The following is a 12,854-nucleotide window of genomic DNA, read 5'->3' as shown; positions in this document are numbered from 1 at the left end:
GGCGAGGCGCAGCCTTCTACTTTGTCTATAATGGTAAGATGAAGTAACCTGCCATAAAAGATCAGTAAAAGTCTTTATGTGTCAGAAAAACTGCTAAACCTAATCATATTCCCTTGTAAAAGGATAAGGCTATGTAGTTATATGTGTATTCATTTTAACTGCATGTAAATTTATGTGGTCACTATTGTCTGTTATGTTTGTCTTTTCAGTAGTGACATACAACAAACTGCGGAACCAGATGACACTCAAAGGATCCAGGTTATCTCCATTAAGGTCGCAGATTTACCTTTGTAGTCACTTTTTTCCTCACTATTGCAGTAGCTTAAGAATAGATAGGTCCTGATGAATGCATTGGACTCTTTGGTCCTTTAGTTGCAGAAACATGTTGACCGAAATTTCTGGGTGAATATTTGTTTAATTTACCCCACTGCTTTTTAACATTGGTGGAGTAGGCAAAACACGGAATAAAGTAATTTGTTTGCCCCCTGACCCAATTTTAGTTTCACTCTTCACTTTTACTCTCACCATATGCACTGCACAATCAGTCACTCTCATCTTTGTTTCCAGCTTTAAAATAGCCTGTGAGACTCAGTCCATCAAGGACGGCATCGGTAACAACAGAGGTTTAATATCTCCTCCACTATGCCGGTTCCTGGTGAATGGCTATACAGGAATCCCAAATGATGAAGGGCGGTTCCGAGTGGTGACTGATGGGAACCCTGTTATAGATCACGAGGTGCCCACTTAACTTGACAAACACATAGATGTAATTTCTCCAATACATCGACGATAGTACCACTTTCTTTCTTTAGACCCGGTGACATTATTTGTATTTTGAGTCTATTAGGGAACATGTCATCGCTAGGTCTCTAAACTCCCTGTAGGCCCCTCCCCACCCTATTTTTGTTTATGTTTAGAGCAGCTTTTTAGCTGCGGGCCTGCCATTCAAAGAAACACATCCTTTGTTTCTTTCAATCCCCCGAAAAGAGAGATTGATTCGCTCGTGACAGGGGTAGTCCAATACAGTTCGGTAACTTTGGCTGACACTTTCCTTACCAAACAAATAATTACACACGAATCGCCTGCCACTCTCACGTAATGGCGGAGAATCATGGACTGGCTTTTGGCGAGGAGGATGTACAGGATGCTTTAGATAAACATCCAAACCTATTGGATTCTGTACCCGTAGCCCCCAGCAACAGTACAGACGACTGGGGTAAAATCCTTGCATTGAAAAAATCTCAAACTCGCACGTCTTTGCATGGGGTAGTCATGGCCCAGTACCTAAGGAAAAACTGCGCACCATCAGGTTTGATAGTCACTAACACTCCGAGGCTATTTCTCACCGATAAAGAATTCCTAAAAAACTGGTCCTTGATAGCATGGAGGTGCACGAGAGACTGGTTGGTGTTGATCATTCAAACATCACAGCGAATAGCAGACACCATCCTCATAGAGATACAGGTTCTTGAGTCTCAGATTAAAACTACTCTAACATCCAAACTCTTCAAACAGGGTCAAGATGAGTCCAATAAGAACAACCAGGAATTCAAAGAGTTCACTATATTCACAAAAATGGAAAAATTCAAAAAAGATCTTGAGAGATTCAGCTTCGAGAAAGTATATCCTTATACAAGTAGCTCATATGTACCTCCCGACTCAAATAATAGAGGAAGAAAAACTGGATCCTCGTATGGGTCCAGCTCCTCGGATGGAAACTCCACAGATTCAGATTCATCTAACCAAGGTAATTTTCAACAAAAGACCCGAGGCAATCGATCACAGAAGAACTGGCGAGGTAATCAACACCAGAATCAAACATGGTGGCAACCAGCTCCCTGGCAATTCGGAGGGCCAATGTTTCCTCCAATGGGTCCTTATCCCCAACAAATGGGACCATTCCCTGTACAACAATTTGGAAATGGGTTTGCAGGCCAACCGCCTTTTTTAGGGTTTGGCCGAGGGAGATCTCGAGGACGAAGAAGAGGTGCACAGCCACAGGTCCACTTCAGTCCACCACCAGCAACGAGGAACCTGAGGAGTGCAACAACGAAGACCAAAACAACGGTACAATCGAACATGGAAGCGGGCTCGTCATCAATCTGAGTGCCCATTCTATTACCCCGATTGAAGAACAAGTCTTAAACAGAGGGTTAGGCTTTGTACCTACAACAAAGAACGACCACTTTGCAACAAACATCGAGATGGCAAAATTCTTCCGGAAAATCCGGCTACACTTTCTCTTCTCCAAAAACAACCAAGGTGATTCAATACAAGAAGAAACTAATACAGGTCTGAAGAACAAATCGAAATTCAATCCAGGACCTCAGATGGTCCCTGTGCAAGTGCTGGCATTTGAACAAGCCGTTGAGAAAGATATTGAGAGGTTGTTCTCAACCAATAAGGAGACCTACAACAATTTTTCAAAGCTTGAACAACAAGCTCTCAAAACTTTGACTGCCAACAATGAGTTAACCATCAAACCAGCTGATAAAGGCGGTGCGATAGTCGTTATGAACACCAGCGACTACCGCACAGAGTGTTTGAGACAATTGAACAACAGAGACGCCTATTGCCCTCTCGAACAAGACCCAACTCAAGAAATACAAGGGCAGATTAAAACAATGGTGGAGGAAGCACTGGCTGAAGGCTGGATAACTCGGAATGAAGCATCTTTTCTATGCACGGAACATCCTATTTCTATTGCCTTCCCAAGGTGCATAAGGAACAAAGACCCCCGCCCGGACGGCCAATAATATCAGGCATTGGGTCTGTCCTTGAGCCACTGTCCACCTTTGTGGACCATTTTTTGCGCCCTATGGTCCTGGAGATGCCCACCTATCTCAGAGACACAACTGATGTGCTGCGCCTCCTTCCAGCAATTGAATTCAATGTAGACACTGACCATCTTGTCTCATTTGACGTGGAGTCACTGTATACGTCCATACCCCAGGATGAGACATTAGAAGTCATCTCTTCTCTCCTGGGGCAAAGGGATCTAAACAGCATAACACCTATAAGCTTCATCATGGACTGTGCCACCATAGCCATGAAGAGAAATTTCTTTAGATTCGAGGAAACAGTGTATCTCCAAACGTCTGGTACCAGCATGGGGAGCGTTTTTGCCCCCAGCCTGGCGAACCTTTATGTTCATCATTTTGAACAGGAGTTCATCTTGAAAGACACCAATCCGTATATCGCTTCCATAATCATATGGAAGCGGTATATTGATGACATACTGGTAATCTGGAGAGGGACACAAGAGGATCTTATGACTTTCCATCATTGGCTCAATAGCAGAAACAACTTTCTACGCTTCACGGTTGAAACAAGTAAGACAGCCATTGCCTTTTTAGACCTAAAAATTTTCTCCACCCCAGCAGGCTTACAGTCTGAGCTCTACAAAAAACCAATGGCCAAAAACTCTTTACTCTGTTTTGACAGTCACCACCCGAAATCGCTTAAAGAGAATCTGCCATATGGCCAATTTTTGAGAGTTCAAAGAAACTGTTCTACCAAAGAAGGCTACACAACACATGCCAAAGCCTTACAACAACAACTAATAAACCGCAAATACCCTCCCAAATTGGTCAAAAAATCTATGAAGCGTGCCAGTAACAACAACAGATTGGCCCTGCTAGAACCACCTGCAGAAAAAACCACACTGGACAGACTTACGTGTGTCACCACGTTTGGAACTCTCTCAAACGACCTCCAAAAGATAATTCGGAATCACTGGTCTATTCTCAATTCTGGGAGGGACCATATTGAGAAACCCCTATTCTCCTTCAAGAGAGGTCCGAATTTAAAAGATCATATTGTCCATACCAGACCACGGGGCAATACACCTAGGGCTCTAGGAACGATCTGGGATTTGCCACCAGTAAGAGGCCACCATCCGTGTGGCACATGTCAAGCCTGTCCCCAAACTACAAAATCAACGGAGATAGACATTGGCACCGACAAACCTTGGAGACAAGATAAATTCACGAATTGCAACAGTGACAATTTAATTTATCTGATCACATGCCCATGCGGGCTAAAATATGTCGGAATGACCACCCGCAAGGTGAAGATTCGAATCTCTGAACATAAAAGCACTATCCGACGAAAAAGGCAAGCCACCAAACTGACTAATCACTTCATAGAGAGAAGTCATGATCCCACTGCATTTATGTGGACTGTTCTTGAACAGCCATACATACCCCCACATGTAACAGATCGAACCACTTTTCTTATACGGAGAGAACAAAAATGGGTGTTCAGGCTGGGCACGAATAGAGGTGGCCTTAACGATGAGATCCCTTGGTCCTCACTTTAATTAATAAGACCATTGGTGTATGTGTTCTCTACATCTGTATACCAGCGAGAGACTCATTATGAGAAAACACATATTATTATTTGTCCCCCTGAACAAATGGTCAAGCCAGGTTCTCTATACAAATCTCGCAAACATACACCCCATATGGAAAGTCGTCACAGAAAAGTGTCTCTATCCAATACTATCACAGGACAAGATCCTTTAGCATTGTTCCAAAAGAACATCACTATATGAAGCAAACCACACTAAGATATCTGTTTTCTTGGCTCGTTTTCACTCTTAACAGTGACTACCGGTCACAGAATAACCTTTCTCGTCCTGACAACTGATTAGGAATAGTTCGTGTTTTTGTTTACTTCCCGTTCCCATAGGAACGAAGGTTTTAGCCAAATAAGCCACTCGTTCTAAAGCCGGACCGCGTGACTGGGCGTCAGCGAATCACAGTGCAGATAGCTCCGTATCTTACACGGAAATATTAGCAGCACGCCTATTGGTCTTTTGGACACCACGTGACCGCCGCGTGTCCAATCAGTGATGCGCTCTTAAGCAATGCGCCTGCGGTACCTCGCTACCTCCCCATCGGCTCAGAGGAAGGCGGCGAGGTACCGATGGACAGGTGAGCGCTACACATGCCCACAGACACTTTATCTCTTTGGGTGCTTAATCCCCATGGTTTGCTTAAGTCTTGGCGCCTTCATTATGTTCTGCTGATCTACTCTCATATCGCCTGCAGCAGACTGGCAGCGCGAGTTGCATGGACACGCTAAGTGTGTCTTTCACAGCACTCAGTAAATAACCAAAACAACCAACTGGATAGTTTTGCATATGGCTGAGGGATATAACGGTCGGCCGTTTTTTCTTCTTTTTGCAAATACTTGACAAAGCCTTACAGTTGCCTTCACACTAATATTGGACTATTCAAAGGAGCAGTGACATTTCCTGTTCTCTGCTTCCTTTCCCTCTCTAGAGCGGTGCTTCCCTCGAGTCCTGAGCCGTTGCCAGGCGAGGCGCAGCCTTCTACTTTGTCTATAATGGTAAGATGAAGTAACCTGCCATAAAAGATCAGTAAAAGTCTTTATGTGTCAGAAAAACTGCTAAACCTAATCATATTCCCTTGTAAAAGGATAAGGCTATGTAGTTATATGTGTATTCATTTTAACTGCATGTAAATTTATGTGGTCACTATTGTCTGTTATGTTTGTCTTTTCAGTAGTGACATACAACAAACTGCGGAACCAGATGACACTCAAAGGATCCAGGTTATCTCCATTAAGGTCGCAGATTTACCTTTGTAGTCACTTTTTTCCTCACTATTGCAGTAGCTTAAGAATAGATAGGTCCTGATGAATGCATTGGACTCTTTGGTCCTTTAGTTGCAGAAACATGTTGACCGAAATTTCTGGGTGAATATTTGTTTAATTTACCCCACTGCTTTTTAACATTGGTGGAGTAGGCAAAACACGGAATAAAGTAATTTGTTTGCCCCCTCACCCAATTTTAGTTTCACTCTTCACTTTTACTCTCACCATATGCACTGCACAATCAGTCACTCTCATCTTTGTTTCCAGCTTTAAAATAGCCTGTGAGACTCAGTCCATCAAGGACGGCATCGGTAACAACAGAGGTTTAATATCTCCTCCACTATGCCGGTTCCTGGTGAATGGCTATACAGGAATCCCAAATGATGAAGGGCGGTTCCGAGTGGTGACTGATGGGAACCCTGTTATAGATCACGAGGTGCCCACTTAACTTGACAAACACATAGATGTAATTTCTCCAATACATCGACGATAGTACCACTTTCTTTCTTTAGACCCGGTGACATTATTTGTATTTTGAGTCTATTAGGGAACATGTCATCGCTAGGTCTCTAAACTCCCTGTAGGCCCCTCCCCACCCTATTTTTGTTTACCCTTCAAAGTACACCAACCAGGAATTTGGAGAAGTCACAAGATGAGCTTGGGATTAAACCTAAGCATATTAATGTTATGTCATAGGTGGTTTTATAGCGCGCTCAATTACTCAGGAGTATCCTGTCGCGTAAAGATGTGAGGTGATCTGACATCTTAAACAGTTCCCTTCCAGCCTGAAACCCTTTCTTAAGGTTAAATGCAACATTGGATGTGCTCTTGGTCACACAGTCAGCTGAGCACTCACTAACACAGTGTGGCATACTCCATCTTCCGGATCTCCTATATAGCTCCTTATTTAATCCAAAATCTAAGCATGCTAGATGGCTGAAGTAGGATGTGCATGGAAGAACCATAGGCTATTTCCCTATTAATTGATGGGAAAGCACTGTGATGAAGCATGCCATACTATGTAGGTGAGGGATCTACCACTTGTATAATCGATAAGCTGAGCACCAGGATACCAGTTTGGTGACAGCTGGGCTCTACAAATGCAATAACTAAAAACAGCACATAAGATGTTGCATAAGACCTTAACATAGGTGTTACCATTCATGCGGACTCTCTCAGATGTCAGGACACCTCTGGAGGTGAGATAAAGCTGGGATAGAACCCGTTTGATCTGGAGTGGAAGGTTCAAAGGACGGTATCAATGTGTGCAGATACAATGGTTCAACACATATGAAGACCAATTAGGACCTTACTCTATACCAACCAAAACTGACTTTACAGTCTGTTTCTGAAGAATTTAGTTATACAGAAGGGCCATTTTGGTAAAGATTGTGCTCTATGTAAATGATAATACTCTACTACATTCCAGCTGTACATCTGTAAGATGTGCTGAAACATTCACCACGGGGCAAACCACAAACCCCCCACTCTCTATATAAATGAGTTTGACTCATTTGCTGCACTTGGAATGTATGTACTACTTTGATATTTTACAGCCACCATGACTGTTATAAATTTGAAGTCAGGGACCAGTATCCACACTATGGTGAATGTTCCAGCACCACTGGTGATGAGGAGTCTGGCACTGTGAATGTTCTGAGTATGAATGACACTTAATGAGATGCCTCAGGCACACTGGAACCTCTGTGTGAGTCAAATGTACACTGCAGTCAAATACATGATCTATATAAAAAAAATTACCATTTATAGTGAAACAACATGTAAAACATTAGTTCATTGAGTTATTATAAAGAAAATTAGAAAAACACAATATTGTTACAAATAAAAACGCAAATATATAAGAGATGACAGCATATGAGAGAAATGGCATATCTACAAACTCTCAAAAACTTAATTTGGTATAAGAGAGGGTGTTATAAATGACTAATGGGAAGTAAAAATGTATTGTCTTAATTGGTAGAATAAGTACGTTTTGACAGCTTTAAGCATCGATGATGACGGTGATAACAGTTTGATGCGAGATTAAGAAAAAAATATCTAATACATTGTGAATGGATTACGATTAGCATCTTTGCTAATGGACAATAACAATAAAAAAAATAGAGTAATGTCTAGCATTTTTTGGATCAGTATCTCTTGCTTTCTGATGAAAAGTCATATATTTTTCTATGGCAGCTAACCACTCTGAAAGAATAGGCGTGCACCTCTACTTTTTAGTTATCCTTTTTCCAGTCTTAAGTAGCTAATGGCAGCAAGCTCATACTGGGGTTTAACTGTAGTCAATCACTGTGTTAAAATGAATGCTGTCTGTAGGATATTACATTTGTATGCATTGGTTGATATCAACAGAAAGAGCAAACTGAGCTCTCTGCCTTTAGCTGCTCACAAATGTGGTGATATATGTATCTGAAGAAATCATGCACCTATTTTAAAGAATGTTACTTTTTTAGACATGTAAAAGCTTTTATATGTTTTGCAGCTATATCAGTGTCACACAATACAGTCATGAGATGTTGGATTAACTAAAACTCTACATCTCGACAAGATAAAAATGAGTCCTCCTCCACTCTCAGAGCACCCATTGCCTTCTAATCACTTATTGAGCTTGATTCACAGAAGTATTACATCCGCACCCGTAGCCTTATTTCTATAAAACGGTGCAGATTTACAACTTTTTGGGATTTCACAAACATTCCAAAACCTATATCTGAAAAGCTGTGCCATGTGCAGGTTTCCAGGCATAGGTCTGAGAATGTCATTTGACTTTTTTAAAAGTCTTATACTCTTCCATGTGTTGTGTTCGTCACAGCAGAGGAGTCCTCACATGGGGAATGGAGCCCTCTGTGCAAATGTACATCAGTTTTTTCTCCACCGGGAAAACATTTTCCGTTTGGGGAGTTCCTTCACAGCCAACAAATGAGGGAGTAATCCATTTGACTTCCCAACCTAGGAGGAGAGTAAAGCGGGTCCCATGTGAGAGTAAATCTCCAACCATTTCCAGGGTGGAGAATGGTATGAAATATGGGGATAACCTCAAATGTGCATGTTTGCTGGCGTCCCTAAATTTCTAAGGTGAACCATGACTTGGAATCTGCTCTTCCTCCCTTTGAGTAGGATTTACATGTCCAGATGTCCCTGCACTCGTTGTGGAAAAATTAACACATGTAACAACAACTTATGCGTGCCAGGGATACCCTTGCAAGGTCTTGGAAGGTGTAAAAAAGGTAAATTTGGTCATAAATGTAAGTACTATTGAAATTACACCTTATTGACTGTATCTTGACCTTTGACCCGTTGCCTTTGGCCTAGGTTTCCACAAAACAAACAGCACACACCAACACACATATGTATTAGCACAGAGAAGGCTGTGTGGTTTTCCATTTTAACAATCTAAAGCATAGTTTGGCTGTCATAATACTAAAGGCCATATTTATCATTTTGTCACACAACGCCTGCAAGACACCTTGCTGTGCTGCACTACATAAAAGGAAAGGGCAGAACGGAATGCACCATATCTATTTAGATATAGTGCATTCTTGCAGTCAGCTCGTGCACTTTTGGCTGTCTAGCACCAACGTGGGCACCCTTGCACCATGATGCAAGTGTGCCTGAGTTGCAGACAGAATTGTTTTGTGCAGGTAGGCACTCCTTCCTACACAAAAACAATCATTTGAGGCTTTTCCCTCTTTCTACATGTCCTGCAGTATGCAGCACAGATAGAAGGAGGAATAAAGGAGGAAATGAAGATATTTCTCCTTGTTTTGCTTTCCCTGGGAAGGTATAGCATTTTGATGCGTTCTCAGGTCTACCACTCATGGTAAATCTGGGAATGTGCCAAAATCCATGGGTTGATGGTATAGCATTTTGATGCATTCCCAGGTCTACCACTCATGGTAAATCTGGGAATGTGCCCAAATCCATGATTTGATGCGCAGGAGCACCCATGCTCCAGCCATGGAACACCTCCCTGGGGCAGAGTACCGCAAGGCAGCACCTTGCGCTGGCTTGCATTTCTCCAGATTTACAAAGCACCACATGGCCACGCAAGATGGTCTTGTTTAGCTTAGTAAATCCCATCTAGGTTTTGTGTCGCCCTTGCATGGTGCAAGGGTGGACCAAACGATTGATAAAAATGCTCTTTAATTTGTTAGACTGTTGTAACTTAAGTGAGAAGATGCATGCCAGACACATTAGATTTGAGATTTTAAGATCCTTTTCCCACAATAGTTAGCAGTTCTTTTCATCAGCCTTAGCATGAAAGATCTATGCAATTTAAAGATGGTAGGTTTAATCAGTGAGACGATTACAACCTGTAGGACAGGTTTCCCGTTGAAATTCGGATATTGTAAGGTATATCTGATATTAGTGATAGCTATACTGCCCACAGAACTCTTCCGTAGGATCGTGTAACCTGACGTGCAGTTTTTGGGACTGAGACCATTTCCTGAGATCTTAGACCTCTTGGATTTCCTCAGTCTAATCAAACACTTTGTTCTTTCTCTGGGTAGGGTGTATCGATGCATAGGGCACTTCCACCGATTCAAACCATTTTACACCGCACACATATGGATTTCTTTAAAGCCATCAAGAAGCTCCATACCTCTTTACCTTTGTTCCTCCTCTCGTCAGTTCTGGCATCCACAACGCTAGACAGGTTGATGGTACTGTTAATGTACAGCAAGGTAGATGTACTTGCTAAGGGACCAAATTCCTGCAGATAAGGAGGGAGCGAAGTGATGAGACTTTCCAACACCCAGACCCAACACATAACGCAAGGGAATGTTAAAATTCATTTTAGGATATGTTGCACAATAATGGAGAGTAGAGCTGGGCATAATTACCATGTTATCCTTTGTGGAAATGCTACAAAATTATGCAAACTGCAATGATGCATTACTGTGCATATTGATGATCTAGCATTTTAGTCAAAATCAACAGGGAATGGATCACTTGTACCTGCAACCAGAGTCCGGGTGTTCCTAACCGTCAGTACTAAAAAAACTGATTCACGTAGACAGGTCGTTTGGCGGTTTATCTTGATTCTCCGCCTGTATCAGATACGTGACAGCATCATCATTGGGTCTCTTTTTGTATGCTTCCTCCACCAGGAGGGAACCGCTAGATTTTACAGTAGTGATCAGTAATGGGTGATGAGTGAAAGTGTTCAAGTGAAGTGAGTTGGTCAAAAAGTGACCCTCATATTACATAAACTGTAACTTTATTCAGTTTGGTGTATGGGGAGAGTTTAAAAACGGTGTTGTGCAGACGGGACCTATTTATGAATCCACTGCACTCAATAGTCCAATGAGATGGTCAACATGTTTCAGCCCCTTTGCGTGCCCCTAAGTGGTCGGGGGCTTTCTTCAGGACCTAAAAATCAATATGGGAAATAGGTGATGTCCTATTCCTCAGGCAAATATTCAGAGTATTGTTTATCTGAATGTGAGGTCAATAGTACCTGGGGTGGGATAAAAACAGAAATAGATGGAGACCAAAAAAGGGGTGATACTGAATTATAGTTTTTAGAAGGTTAAAACAGTTTAAAAATGGTCTCATGATGATGGTCATAGTGTTCAACTTGAACGTGTCATTGGGAAAATAAGCAAATAAGATAAACTGCATTCTTTATACGCTGTACATACTACAAATACAAAACAAAAAGTACCACAATAGACAAGCGGGGAGATAAGCTGTCCCATGGCTGTGTCATTTTAACTTATGTGAGTGCACGCTGTAATAGGTAGTATGTAGAGCATGCACTTAGTAATGTGAGCATGATTTGAAGAGGTATTAATAGGAAATGCTCACGCTCAGTTGTTAAAAATCAGTATCGCATTGTGGGGCTTGTTATTGGCAATGCCAATATACATACACATAGTGTGGCATTGTGCGAAGTTGTAAGGTATTGCATGGCTTTTTTGCCTTTGAAAGTGCGTGTCTGATCGGTGTTAGCAAGGCCTTGAAAGGCTCAATGGCACGTGAGTGGTCAACATGCAAGTTATAGAGTTCTGTATATTAATGAGGCAAGTGGAAATAGCGTGGCGCGCTATGTCAATGTGTGAATTCTGCATTAGCGGCATATAGCATGAGTACAGTGTACTTGCTGGAGAAATAGGTAAGGGTACTGGTATTTGCACAATATGGCATGTGTACTCCAAACGCCAGTTTTATGGCGATCAAATTGTCAATGCAGCGTCATTATTGAGACAAACAGGGGTTTGCACAGTGTGGCATGTGTGTTCCAAGTTCTAAAGGAGGTACAAGTTGCATTCAAGTTTTGAATATGGCGTTTGTATTAAGAAGACATTAAGAACACACACAGCGCAGCACGTGTCATCGAGGCGTGAATCCTGTGTGCATACCTTACGGAGTCCTAATTAGGGTGTCATTGGACGACCGACCGCGCTAGGCCCTGCTGAGAGGTTTAAAAAAGGTTACCAGTTATGGGTGATCAGGGCATGATACTTTACGTGCTCTCTGGTGATGGTGGAGTCTTTCAGCTTTCCATACCTAATTCATCAGGCTGCACGACTTTAACGCTTCTGTCAGGATCCTGGGTGGCTCAAGACTTGTTGCGGGCGGCCATGAAATAACAGAACTTCTAGTTGCTAGTGAGGAAAGACTACCAGAATATCTGAACCACCAGTTGTTAGTGAGAAAAGACTCCTGAAAAGAGACTGCTGGTAAATTTAGATGTAATACTGAAAATTGTTATGTTGGGTCTAAAGTATTGGGTAATAGGTAATGAATCTGTAATAACCTAGTTGTTAGGTCAGTAAGATGAATATTATTACCTTAACCAAATGTGGTAGGTTGGGGGTTGGTCAAAGTTTATTTTATGCTGAGCCAGGGAATATTGTCATTTAATCCTGTTGAGTCTGTCTTCAAGCAGTGTACCCATCTCTGCTCTTTCTCAAAGAGAATTCTTTCTGCATTTTGGGTAGTACCGATTAGTGTTTCAATGACAACCCAGTGTAGGTCGTCAATGAAGTGCTCTTGTTCAATATAGTGTTACTCATTTTGGTCGGTCCACACTTGCACTTTACATTACTCCCATGCTCACAAATCCTCTGCTTTATTTTGCGACAAGTCATTTGAATGTACCTGAGGGTGCAGGGACAAGTAATCATGTAGACAACATGCATTGAGTTACAGTTAGTGTGTTGCCTAATTGTCCATTTAAGTTCTGGTGTTAGTTGGATGCATTTTGT

The 12,854-nt window shown here is 42.0% G+C and overlaps 1 protein-coding gene across 1 annotated transcript in view; it reads right to left on the bottom strand.

The window, feature by feature from the left end:
- Positions 1 to 12,854, bottom strand: part of LOC147674007 (uncharacterized) — a 640,165-nt gene that overhangs the window by 450,281 nt on the left and 177,030 nt on the right. The window contains exon 8 of the mRNA XM_086945549.1: positions 10,244 to 10,354. Within this exon, the coding sequence (XP_086801675.1) occupies positions 10,244 to 10,354 (111 nt within the window). The remainder of the gene's footprint in view (positions 1 to 10,243; positions 10,355 to 12,854) is intronic.

The sequence above is a fragment of the Lissotriton vulgaris genome, chromosome 12 (assembly GCF_964263255.1).
Source record: "Lissotriton vulgaris chromosome 12, aLisVul1.2, whole genome shotgun sequence".
Classification (NCBI taxonomy): domain Eukaryota; kingdom Metazoa; phylum Chordata; class Amphibia; order Caudata; family Salamandridae; genus Lissotriton; species Lissotriton vulgaris.
Note: the sequence above shows the minus strand (reverse complement) of the source record. Positions and strands in the feature narration are given on the sequence as shown.